Raw genomic sequence first — 13,394 nt, forward strand, 5'->3', positions numbered from 1 at the left:
GAAACCAACCTGAGAAACACCAGCTGAGGACGAGATTTGAAAGCAAGGTTCCTGAAATGCCTCACAGCTCCTGGTGTCACTGCTGTCACACTCCTGGCCCTCACCTCTGATCACAGGGAGCATGAAGGGGGGTTGATGGCCATCACGATCCCGTTGCAGAACCTGCTCCATGAAAGCCACATGATCAGCATCAGCCATGGGGATCTCCCGGTCACTGAGGTCATGCTGCAGGCAGCCATGGAAGAGGTTTAGTAGCATTTCATTGGGCACAAACGAAGAGTCCTTGGTCACCTCCTCATTCTCTGCTCCAAAACAGAACCAGGGCAGCTTCAGAGACAGTATCTCCACAGGCACCACCTGCCCAGGACCCCGGGAGACAGCCCTTTGCAAAGCAACACTTCCAAACAGGAGTTTCCCCCAGCACTTCTGCAAGGTTGACTTGGAGGGTGTTGAGGAGGTCCTGGAGTTTCAGCATCATTAGTTAGACTGCACTAACTCACCCTGCTACTGTAAATATTCTGGAGATGCTGGGGGTACAGACAAGAAACTACCACCACAGAGCAACTGTCTAGGTTTAATGTTTTCAAAAGCAACTCCTCCAAGTTATCATCCCAAGAAATACAGCAATACAGCTGGGCAGCCCTGGGGCTGCAGAGTCAGGAAGAACAGCACTGAGCTACTGAAAGAGCCATGGCAGTGCTCCCACCTACTGCCCAGGGAGACAAGCATGTGGAGCAGGGTGCCCACAGCCACAGAGGTAGGACAAGGAGAGGCAGCAGGTGAAGAAACACTTACCTTTTGTCAGCATTAGGAAGAACATTTCAACCTGCTGGCACCTGGGCAACAGCTTCATGAGGTTGAACTGGAATGGAATCTCATGCACTCGAAAACCAGGCCCCATGTCTGGATCTGCAACAAGAAGTGGGAATGTAACATGCCTGTGGGCACAACATATCCCTGCCTCCCAGGGAAGGTCATCTGGACCAAGCTCTGCTCAAGCAGGGTCATCTCATCACCTCTCCAGCCTAGGCAGAAAGCCTCAGTGCTTCTTTGTCCTTCCCAGGATGAAGCCATTTCTCTGGCAGATTAGCACAAGTGCAACAAAGTGACCCACTGCCATCACAGTCTAAAAAGCTGTCAAAATACCCAATCCACCTTCCAGAAACCTCTACAGGCCCTGAGACATTCAGGGCCTTGCTATCTTTGCTCCATGGAACTTGCTAGGACATGGATGCTGGACTCACCTTCAGCAGTTTTGGTGTCTGAAGGAGGGCAGACCCACTCCTTGTTCTGGCACAGCTGGCTGATGTACTCAAAGGTCAGCATGGTGGCAATGCACGCAAGGTCCCGGGGATAGAGCTGCAATAAGCAGTCAAGGCTCAGCTGTATGCAGCAGAATTATTACCCCCAAATGTAGGAGAAAACACTCTAAAAGCAAGGAGAGAAGACACCCATAATTCTGCCCCCTGACTTGCCCTATTCTCACTCATTGCTCCCTCCTTCTCCACCAGTCCTTTAGCCTGTTTTCACATTGCTCAGGAAGTGTGTTAGCAGGACTGCCTGCTGTCCCTGTTCTGGTCTAGCTTGCTCCCCTCTTCACAAAATAATTTGCATTTTTCCAGCTATCCCAAAACAGCATTGCATCCACTGCCTTGCAATACAGAAACTTTTTATGTCCAGTGGCTCGTTCCTCTTTTAGAAATGTCAAGCTCTTCTGTGATCAGCACTCCCATCTCTTCTGGCCCTCAATATTCACCTGCAGTGTTGTGGTGCACTCACACTGAACCCTTCTCCCTCCACAAAAGAGCCCATGCCCCTCCCCTTTCAGGGACTCACCGCTTTAGGAATTTTCTGGTAGGGCAAGCCATGGAGGTGCTTCCAGTTCTCAGCAGTACTGTGGACATGGCCACTCTGTGGCTCTACCCAGCACTCAGTGACCAGGTTCAGCTCTGTGTCCACCTCAATGGCCTCTACCTCTGTATCATTGTCATCATCTGTGGAAAAGCTGGAGGAAAGACAAAAGGCAAGTCCTGTGAGATGGCACAGAGCCAGCAGCCCACTGTAGGTTTACAGGTAAAGCCCCAGCTAACTGGTGATTAGTCCATGACAACTAGTTATCTGTACTAGATAAAGGCAAGTCTGGAACCATGACTCCACTGCCAACCCTCCCTGGAAGCAGAACAGCCTCACCTGTCTTTGGTGGAGGTGGAGTGGGGTGGGAAGAGGATGTATTGGACGACACAGGTGTGCTTCTCCCTGTCACTGCTGCTCTCACTGGAGCCATCAATCTGGAGGGGAGACACTGCATGAGCCTGGCCAGCAGCAACAGATCAACCTACCCAGTACCCCCTAACACAACACAGGCCCATCATGCAGCTCCACCAGCACTGGTGGAGAGAGGGAGCCTGTCCCAGCCCCAAGAATCCCTCCAGCACAGCACATCCCCACCAGCAGAGCAGCTCTTTAACTGCAGATGAAGACAAGAAAATGCCCAACCCACAAGTTGCTTTATTCTATCCCTATACATGTTAAGGGTGTGTGCTAGAAGCAGGTGATAAATCCTGTCACAGGAAGGTGAATCCACCCCATAACCAGCAATAAGGGCTGTGTCCACAGCACCCATGCTCACCTGTATGGGCAACTCCAGCACCATGTTGATAATTCCATCCCCACTGGATGCAAAGTGGAAACCCTCTGACAGACGAACCCTTGCAACAGAGAGACAGTCAGACCTCTGTCAGAGGAATTTTCCACCCATACTGCAAGCCTTAAATACAAGACTGACTGTACCCTTCACCCCATAACACCCTCCTTCCCAAGACAGGGAGCTACACAAAGGGAATGGGGAGATGAGACACCACACAGGACAGCCTGTGTGAAGATCAGCATATTCCAGGCACAGTAACCCCTCCTGCCCTTTTGCATGTTTTCTAGGACTTCCGTTTTCCTCAACTGCAGCTGGGTAAAGCATTGACCCAGGTAGCTCTAGAAGCCGTGTTCAGGACCAAACACTGCAAAGGGGTTCCCTATAAGAAGGCCTCAGATGCAACTTGCTTTACCCGCATCCCCAGGACTAGCTGGAGAAAGGACTCCTGTTCAGGTGTGCAACTTACTCTGTGAGCGTGGAAAGCAGCTGGGCTACAGCAGTGATGGGCACAGCCGGTGCCAGCCCTGACTGGACACTCCAGATCCAACGCTGGTGGTAGAAGTACCGGGACAGTGAGGCCAGGGTGGAAGAGGCAGTACGATTGGCCACCATAGTGAGTGGGCCAGACACTTGGGGGTGCTCCAGGTTGAGAATGAAGGGGGCTCGATAGTCAGAAGGCAGCTTCTCATACCTGGAGAGGGCAGAAGTGTGGTGTGCTGAGATGGAAAAAATCCTTTTTTTTTTTTTCTACTCAGGGCCAGAGCTGTCTAGATCCACTTGCTGGGCCCAGGACAGAGCCCTCCAGCAGCAGAACGTGGCTGGCCCAGCACAGGATCCTGCTCAGGCAGCAGTAACTAAATTTACTTCTACATCACATTTAATTAGGAGTGACAAATCAGTCGGTCCAGCAATAACCCCTGCTGCAAGTCACAGCCACACAACACAAACCCACCACAACAAGCACCAGCTTCACAGCACTCTCACCCTAAAACTGGCAGCACCATCCACAGACCTTCCCCTTTCCCACTTCCCAGTGCTGACGGCCTGGATCCCCATCACTACCTGATAAGCAGCTTCTCCAAGGGTTTGTGCAGCACAACAAGGCAGGGTCTGTCCGAGAGGGCTGACTGGGCCCCAGCCACAGGTGGAGACTTGGAGGGAGAACTACTGCCAAACATTTTCCTCTTTGCTTTTGGAGTTGCCTCCTTGCTCTGGACCCTGTGGGGAAAGCGCAGCTGCAAGATTCGGTCCCGTAACTCCTCCACTATCTGTCATGGCAAAAGCAAAAGGTAAACGTGACCAATGTTGTCTGGAGACATAAGCTACTCAAAATAAGCATCCAGAACAAGAGCCTGACTAAAAAGAATAGAGCACTCCTTGAATATACAGGACAGCAGGAGTTAAAGGTCATTTTAGTTCTGAGGCACTAGCAAGATCAAGATGACACAAGGCTTTTTCGGTCCATATTTTAACAACTACAAGTATTTTTAAAAGCAAAAGAAAGGTCAAAAAAACCCCAAAGATGATTTCAAGGCTGAAGAAATTGCCTTTCAAAACTCAGATGAAAAACAAATTAATTGCATGCCAGCTCCTCCACAGAAGCAGTCCGAGCACCCACTCTCATTCTTCTCTCTTCCTCAACAGCCTACAGTAAATGTAAACTAGTCCGTATCAGCTGTGGGAAACAGTCTGGCTCTGTCTTATGTATTCCCCCACAATCACATTCATGTGTCAAACCCCTATGGTAAAAGGTTTCAGGAGCTTAGGTTATTTTTTAGGTTAATTTTTTCCAATATATTTTCACAATGACTTCCTGATTACTCTTTTTAGCTTTTAGCAGCTCTGAATACGGTTCTACCCACACTAGCATCTGATTCTCACAATAGCCCAGTGTTTTCTTTGAAATTTCCATGGTTAGGCTTCTTTTCACAATATTTGTTCAACTCATTTCAATTTCTATTACTATTGTAGGCAAACGAAGAACAGCAGCTCCTCATCTCCTTCCTCAACACTAATTATTTCAGTAACTTTCCCCATCATTACTATGTCTTTTGCAGGGAAAGGAGCGTCCCCAAATCCAAATGTTGAACAGAGTTCTTTTCTGTACTATGCTCCCATTTGGGTCCCCTTTGTGGTTTCATACTGATATCACAGGATCACTGATGGTGTTTAAGCTCTCAAATCCAAGGTGCACTATTCTGCAGTTATCAATATTGGCTTCCAGCCACCATTGTGCTGTTTAGGTGTCACCCAAGCACAAGGCTGAAATAGTTTTGTGCCACCTGCACATTTTCCCAGCTCATTATCTGCTACCTTTCTACAAATGAGTTCCCTAACCTTTGACTGGAAAAAAAAAAGACTGCAAAAACCATAAACAGCTTCCGCTGTGATGAGAACAGAGCACTTTTACAATTTACTTGCTTTGTCCCCCTAGACATTTTCTGTTTTATGACACCTAATTCCTTTTACAGTTGTGCCCTATATGAAGTCTCACCAAAAGCTTTCTGAAAGTCAGACTGTACCAGGTGCTTTCCTTCCTTTCTACATTGGAAACTTGAATAGCTCAGCACAAAAACTGCTTTCCCTTAAACAATGAAGGCTAAGTTCTACTGCCATCCTCCACACGGGGTAGATGATCAGCCTTATGGCAGGCAAAAAAAACCCCCAGAAAGGATTGTGTATGATACAATTTATGATTTATATACAGCTCCTACTGCAATGATCTGGAGCTTGCCCACAGCTGCAGGGTATGCTGCCCATCTCACACCTTCATGAAATAGATACTAACTTACACCTGCCAGAAGGAAACCCTTCATAAAACCTGTCACTTGGCATTAGCAGCCCACATGTTGGCCCAGCAACCAGTGCCCAAAACCCGGATCCCCTAAAGACATGAGAGGGCAGATCCTCCAGAATGCCACAACATTTAGTGGGTTCATTATCTCAGAAAGAGATGGTCCTTCCCATGTTTGTCAGCTTCTCCTCAGACTAATCTCTAACACTAAAGCTAAGTTAGACAAACCAAAGATCTCTTTCATGAAGATAAAAGATATGGGTTTAATGATAAACCTCTTGTTTATAAAAAAACTTCACATAGTTTAATAGCAAGCCATCTTTCTCATACTTATGTTTTACTTAAGAATACTTAGACTTGTCTCAGCCATTAGACCTGGAGAAAAAGTCCACACAATAACCCCACCTTCTGCATCTGACTAGGGCAGATCATTTCTTTTGATACAAAAGGGTTATTAAAAGCAGACTTTTACCTCCTGAAAACATTTCCTGGGTATTTTTTTTTCCTCTCCCTGTACTGCTCATGTGGGGCATCGTTAGAATTTTAAGACTTAACTCCTCCCTACCTGATAGATTAAGTATACATAAGCAATTTACCATTACTGGAACAGATAGCCCAAGGAACATGTAGTACATTCATCAAAGAGGTCTTTACTGATGAGTCAGACAAGTTCCTAACAGATGGTATTGATTGTGCTTTTGTCACAAGGATGGACCAGATAACCTTTGAGTCATTTTGAGCCCCGCGGTTGAAATAAGCAATGGGAAAAGCATTCATGTGACCAGCTATTCTATTGATCTTCGAGTCTTTGGGTTTAGATCTTCCACAGACTTAACACAGAAAGTTTGCCCAAACTGACCCTTTCTGTTACAGAACATTCACACTCATCTAAGCCTTAACATAGTAGTTACTTATTACAGGGTACCTGCCCACAATGACGCCTGTGATCTACCCACAATTTCCACATGCAGAAGTTCTTGTGCTCTGCTCCTTCCCCACGAAGCAGACAGCCAGCTCTCACCTTGTTCCTGGCCTGTGCAGGTGTGCCAATGGGGAACCCCAGCCGGAGAACCATGCAGGGAGCTTTGGAGATGATCCGTACCACATAAAACGAGGAAGGTGTAAGATCCTCAGAGCTGGGGAGGAGGGATTAAGACAGGGCTGAAACAGCACGGATCTTGCTGCTCTGTCGTGCCAGACCAAGTACAGGCCTGGTCCACAGAGCTCAACAGTCCACACAACTTCGCAGTATCAGTTCTAGCAGGCAGAAACCCCCCCAGCTGGCTTCCCTCTCCCTCTGGGCTGTGCCTGGAACACAACTGCATCAGAAATTGCAGGATTTCACACCCACTTGTCTATCTCTTATCCTCTCCTCTAGACATCTGCTTCAGGCCCATCACCGCACACTGGTCTAACCAGATCTTCGCTCTGGCCATGCAGCCAGATCCCCCCCACAGCACCACCTCAGAGCCACTCACCTGTGTATCAGTTTGACGTAGGAATAGCCCTCCACCAGCACGAAGCTGCTCCAGTCCCGCAGCAGGGATGTGAGGGCCGAGTGGGAGATGCGGCACTGGATGGTGCTGTAGCGGCCGTTGTTGCCTGGCGTGTGCAGGTGCTTGGGCACAGGCCTGCAGGGTGGAGCAGAAGGTCATTTCAGGACTACAGTTTCTCTTCTTCCCTCAGAACCCACAGAGGCTTTGCTACATCCACTGCAACTCACCCTCTGACTGGTGTAACAGCCTTATTCCTCCACAGCAGCCAGTGCACAAGCACTTCCCCTAACTGTGCACACTCCCTGAGCCATAGGGATCTCCACCTCGCAGAGACCACATCCCTTGTTGTATCCTTTCTATCTCCCTCCATTCAATATATGACTGTTATTCCCATAACTCTGCAACTAGGACCCCCCCTCAGGAAAGCAATGCTTTTGGGAAAGATGTTTTCCAGCAGCAAACAAAAACTCCCACATGGGTGGTCCCACACCCCAGCCTGCAATCAGGAAATCCAAACCCAAGAGGTACTTGAGAAACAATTTATCCTCCTGAGAACAGTCCCTACTCTCAAACAAGATGACTTCCCAACCCCACCATCCCTCCCAGATAAACAAGCCTTCACCATCCACCCAATAGTGAGGCCCTTCCCTCGGCCACAGGTACCCACAGAGCAGCTACAACTCCAGAAATGGGCTGAACTGGACACCTGCTTTCCCAGGCTGGCCCACACAGCCAGCTCAGCCCTGCCCATTACATACGTGTCATGCTCCAGAAGGACGACTATACGATGCATGTGCAGCCACCTCTGCCAGAAGTTGGCATCCATGGAAAGGATAGGCTTCCAGTAGGAGGCAAACTGGGAATGGCTCGAGTCAGACCCACTGTGCTGCAGGGACAGCACCTGAGAAAGTGACAGGACAATATTCAGCAGGGAAGTGTCTGGTTCCACCCAGAGGGAGCAGGAATTTCTCTGGCAGGTCTAAAAGGCCACATCCCTGGCTCTGGGTGACTTCCTCTGAGCAGAATAAGTGTGTTCACATTGAAACAGGCAGTTCAATGTAAGTAAAAAAAATTAGGCTCCTGAAATGTCAAGTTAATCAGGAATTTGACTACTTAGCATCAAGTAAATCAACCGTGAAAAAGATGGCATATGTAATGGTGTGCTTTCTGATGGAGAGGGGGATATATGGCTTGTGCCAGCAAAGCAATTAAACACTGAGATTACTCATCTGAGAGTACTCATGCAAATAGGGTGCCAGAATGGGTGGCATTGGGCAACTCTAATATATTTGTATGGTAACACTGATTCCACCAACTATAGCAGCTCTGCTGACACAGAAATAGTGGTGGTTAGCCATAAGAAGGGAAGCTCCAGATATACTGTGGGATACATAACCCTACAGAGGGAAAGTGTATTAGGCAAACCTAAAGAAGGGCTTCAACAATAACATTAAAGGGATAGTTCTCCTAAATTAAAGCTCCCCTAGCTTTTCTGCTAGTCCCCTTCTATCAATGCCAAGGACACTGCTAGCAGGGAACAGATAATATGCTGGCACTTCTGCTCAGTGAGCTTCAATGGATTTGAATTTTGCAGTGGAAACCATTAGCTCATATTTTGTTTCGTTTCTGCTGTGCAGATGACAAGTATCTCTCTTGCACCTTCCATGTCAGTGCTCAGAGCAATGAGCCTATCAAACAACTATTCAGCACATCCTGTATCTTCATCTGACAGTACTGAGCTAACCATCAGCACACAAGACTGCCAGCAGCAATTCCAAACCTATGAGGAATCCACTGAAAAAGCACAGCAGAAGTAAGTGTGTCAGCCTCCCCATCAGTCTCATACACCCCATCACTACAGGAGAAGGCTTCACAGCACCCCTGGGAGACTTGCTGTTGGGCTTAGAGGTGTAGCTGCAGCAATGAAGATGTAGGGTGACGTCTCAGAGGGGAAAATGTATGGCACAGGATGTTCTCTGCACTACACCTGAACTTGCTTACTGAGCAGGACAAGATGAAGACAAGATGAGCAAGAAATGAAGCCTAAATGCAAGACAGTAAAGGCACGTGGGACAACCTATCCCACATTAAACAGGAGAGGGAGGGAACATACCGGAGTGGTGGAGCCTGGGGGGATGTAGAAGAGGGGCACGCCATTCTTGGTGCTCTCGGGAATGGTGAAGTGTTCTGGGACTGTGTCAAAAGACTGCAGATGAACCAACATCTGATCTGTCTGGTTGATGCTGGAAAAAAAGAGGCAGTTAGCCCCAAAAGCCCCTGCTCTCCCCCTTGCTGCACCAGCCAGCCCAGGGCCTGCACAAACAGCACCCCCTGTGACTGGGAGCCCATCCACACCAATGGAGCTTTCTAGGGCAAGGCTGGGATTCAATGCCATGAACATGTTAAAGGGGTTCCAGTGTAACAGCCTAATATATAAGGAGGATGATCAGAGTTGGAAATGAAGTGCTAGAAAAGGAATCTGCCAAATAGTAGGGAGTAATGGTCACCCTGGCCACGAAATTGTTATAACCCAATGGCCCTTCAGCCCTAGACACGTTGGCTCCCAGTGTGACCATGAAGCACAGCTGCAAGGGTGTGCTGTAAGAACACAGGACCTCCATGGGATGGCAGTCAGAGGTAAGGTTTGCAACACAGGATTCAGATTCAGGAGCAGCGATACCGTCACCATGAACCATTCTTACAAACCAGGTCACAGACCAGTCCCAGTCTTTTCTGGCTTGTTGCCAGTCATGCCTCTTCCTCAGAGCACGTTCCTTTTGGACCTTGGGTTGGGATGGCCACCCGCATAACCCATGTCTTAGCATGCCAAGGAAGGAATTACTGGACACTGGAAACTGCTGGGGACAGTGCAGCTCACCTCTGCAAGGTGTTCCAGAAGCGCCGGATGACTGTAGTGCGGTACAGGCTGGTGATGGGCTTCCTCATGGTGCAGCTGATGTCATGCAGGATGTCATAGCTCCCCTCCATCGTCACCTCCACCCACGTGCTGCGCTTCGAAGGGTCCAGGGGCCAGGGAGTTACAGCCAAGTACTCAATCCTCATGTTATGCTTCCAAAGCAGCACTAGCTTGACCTCCAGCTGAGACCCACCTGCATGGGAGCAGAAGAGTAAGATCAGCTGCTTGTTGAATACACATCTGAGCTTTTACCTCTGACCAGGGATTCCTGAGTACCATGGGATCATTTGATCACTATGAGGGGAACAAAGTAATCTAACAACTGTTTGCTTTGACTAAGTCACTCTCTCTCCTCTGCAATGAAGAGAGGCTTTGCTTGCACAGTAGTATTTGGTGAAGAGCTCTCAGTTCTTTAAATGTACATGTACTATATCTACACTAGAGAAGGAAACAAACTCAGAGGAGGTGCTGACATTTGCAATGGGCTCTTCTTCACAGCTTCATCTTTGTTTCCAAGAAAACTGTTGCTTTGCACTGATCAGCATTCTGTTAAGCTATCCATTTTCTCATCTGCACTGTGCAAAGTTAATCTATCCCACTGCAGAAACACGGATATTTGCACATAATGGGCACAAATCATGAACAACCTGGAAGGTGAGGCTCAATTCTTGAAATAACCTCTGTTCATCCTGCATAGACCACATTTCAAGCAATCTAGAACTTCAAGCATCACAGCTTCTCACCACGTTTACCTTCTCCTCCCAAAGTTAAGATGTTGAGAATGAATATTCACCTATTCTTCAAACTGTACATTTTTACCTTTTCCTTTAAGCGAGCCGTTGCATCTCTATCAAGATTAACACAAACACCTGACACACCAAGCCTTGCTGAGCCAAAAGAGCAGAGAACTGTCACACTCCTGCTGACTGTGCAGGTGTATTTTGTACTGAAACATCCCAGGGAAACACATGACCACGCTGCAATTTCGACTGCTCAATCATCCATTCTGATGTCCAGCCTGCTCTGTAGTTTGCCAGACTTGCAGCATTTGTGTGATAAGGGATTGGATGTGCTGGAAACCATCCGAACAGATCATCAGCCTGGATGCCCTGTTTCCTGCAGAGTTGCATTTGCTGCTGTCGAAGGCACATCATGCCATCCCCTTCACGGGCTGATTGCACTCCACCTTAAAGCCAGCTTTTTCTTCCCATGGTCCCTGCTGGGAGGCTCCCTCAGAGTCCTCTTCCCCTGTCAATGTTTAGAAGAAACCATCCAGAGTACGTGCCAAATTCATGCTCGGCTGTTCTTTTGATTAAATTATCTTTATTCTGAGAAGCTTCATTTCCATAACATTGACAGGGAGCGTGCACTAAGAAATCCTTACCCACTGTCAGCTGGGTATGATAGAACATCCGTTCCCCTTAACAGTCCCAGACCTTCCTGCACCTCAAGAATTCATCTTTCCTGAACAAAGATGATCAGAGGTGAATACTATATTTCATGTGTACTTCATCTGAGAGATTAATAGGTTTTTATTTAAGGTCACCAATATTTTCCACAATGGGTGCTTTGCATTACTCTAAATGCATTTTCTGGGGTTGTACCACCTGTTGTTTCCTATGATAGGCTAAACAAGAATTTATAAATTCATCTCTTTCCATTTCATACTGTCATCTCGCTTTTATTGCTTTAGGGCTCATCCACTGCTTTCTGCACAATATTTTGGTTCTCATAACAAATCCTTTCCACTTCATCAACAGCAAACATGATAAGGAAATTCCTACATTTTTTGCTTAGATCATTAATGAAAATATTTCCAACTTTCACCTCTGTTTCCATTAGTCATCCTGGCTTCTCTCCTACAATACCACACAAGCAAAACTAAAAACACAGGCAAAATATTTACTTAGTGTGAAGTAATACCCAGATGAATATTTAGCTTTTTTTACTGCAAAGCGATCTATTGGTTCTTGACTTTATTGCTAATAAGACTTTTTGTTACTTTAATTTCCTTCATAAAGTCCAGCTCTGTTTTTTCAGAAAGCTCACTTTGTTTTCCCTATTCCTGACACTGAGAACAGCCACTCTTCCGGGCCAGCTAGTGCCCAGCCACTTTTGGGGCTGGACTGATTCACAGAGGAAGATGATGTTTTGAAAACTGTCCTCCAGGCTCTGCTCAACACACAGCAACACAAAACAGTCAGTGAGAATGTTTTTCTTTTTTTGTCTAAGAGGGAAATCCCCTGACATTGTCCCAGAAAGAAAAAGGAAGAGATCTGGGCTCCATTACACACCATGTCCCCGCAGCTTCTCTCCCTTCCACACCTTCCAATTCTCCCCCTTTCACAAGCATTTCTGCATTCCTAACTAACCATAGTTGCCTCCTAAATACCTAAATATCTAAAAATTAAACAGTGAGGGTAACCAGAGCACTTATAAATATCACAAACAACCTCTCCAGGCAACTCTGAGTACAAAGCTAGCTATTTATTCTATTTTGCCTTTGGTAAAGTGAAGGAGAAATGCAACAGTGTCAAAGTCGACAACTGCACTCTTTCCTCTTGCTTCACAGCCAGCTGGCTCCTTAACCTTTAGTTTGCAAGTTCTGGCAATCCAGGTTAATTAACTGTTCTTTGTTATACACTTCTCTGTAGAATGACCCAGAAAGCTCTGATTAACAACCTGCTTTTCCTTAGCAAAGGCAGTGCTTGATCATTGGTAAATTCTACTGTTCAACAATTTTTCTGATCACAGCCAGCAACTCCCCAGAGCATTTAGCCTTTCCAAAGCACAAGTAACATTATCTGCTACTATTCTGAAGGCTGCATAGAAAAAGGCACTGTACTTTTGATACCTCTGACATTTCATTTTTAAATTCCTCCTAAAAAATACACAGAAAGTATTTCAGGCTCTAGGAGCCCCTGAGCTACAAAGAGCTAGAGAGTGCTCAAAGGGAAGGAAAAAAGGAAGGGAGAATAGAGATTATCATGTATGTTTATCCTATTCTTACTCCTCCCTGTGCACCTGCCCATAACTATTCACCACAGAAAGTAACTGATCCAGCGCAGCTGCTCTTCTGCTCTTGTAAAAACAGAAGACCAATCCATTTAGCACTCCAGGGGGTAAAAGACAGCAGGAAGATACCCAGAGGAAAGTGCAGGGGGCACGGTAAAGATGTGCTGATATTTCTGATACCTGTAGAATACAGGAATTTGTTGCTTTACTATATCCTGAGCCAGAGGTTGTAGCTACACCTTTGCGCAAAAGGATCCATGAACTTGTCTGACTGCTTTTCGAATGGTTCACACCTGGTGAATGCTCTTCCAGCATTTCCATGTAGGGACTACACAGTCACCAAGAGCACTTCACCATTGCTGCCAGATTAAAGAGAAAGGCTCTTTATCAAGTGATGTTCCAGCTGTAAGTGAACTGGTGCACAGAAGGATAGAAGACATTGAGTGTGGACAGGAACTGACTCGTCACACTGTTTCATAGACATTCCTGGACAAGGAGAGCGCAATGGATCTAATCTGCCTGGAT

General features: G+C 46.9%; 1 protein-coding gene across 5 annotated transcripts in view; it reads right to left on the bottom strand.

Moving 5' to 3' along the window:
- Positions 1–13,394, bottom strand: part of SZT2 (SZT2, KICSTOR complex subunit) — a 52,767-nt gene that overhangs the window by 30,433 nt on the left and 8,940 nt on the right. For 3 of the 5 annotated variants that reach the window (XM_027683274.1, XM_027683272.1, XM_027683273.1), the window contains exons 10-22: positions 9,816–10,047; positions 9,051–9,180; positions 7,696–7,838; positions 6,920–7,072; positions 6,463–6,577; positions 3,710–3,915; positions 3,114–3,338; positions 2,630–2,708; positions 2,191–2,288; positions 1,837–2,005; positions 1,245–1,359; positions 796–909; positions 105–305 (exon numbers count right to left, since the gene is read on the bottom strand). In XM_027683274.1, coding sequence (XP_027539075.1) covers positions 105–305; positions 796–909; positions 1,245–1,359; positions 1,837–2,005; positions 2,191–2,288; positions 2,630–2,708; positions 3,114–3,338; positions 3,710–3,915; positions 6,463–6,577; positions 6,920–7,072; positions 7,696–7,838; positions 9,051–9,180; positions 9,816–10,047 — 1,980 coding nt within the window. The remainder of the gene's footprint in view (positions 1–104; positions 306–795; positions 910–1,244; positions 1,360–1,836; positions 2,006–2,190; positions 2,289–2,629; positions 2,709–3,113; positions 3,339–3,709; positions 3,916–6,462; positions 6,578–6,919; positions 7,073–7,695; positions 7,839–9,050; positions 9,181–9,815; positions 10,048–13,394) is intronic. The other 2 variants (XM_027683276.1, XM_027683275.1) reach the window with 1 other exon arrangement.

This window comes from Neopelma chrysocephalum, unplaced genomic scaffold (genome assembly GCF_003984885.1).
Source record: "Neopelma chrysocephalum unplaced genomic scaffold, ASM398488v2 Primary Assembly neopelma1_64, whole genome shotgun sequence".
In the NCBI taxonomy this organism is placed as follows: domain Eukaryota; kingdom Metazoa; phylum Chordata; class Aves; order Passeriformes; family Pipridae; genus Neopelma; species Neopelma chrysocephalum.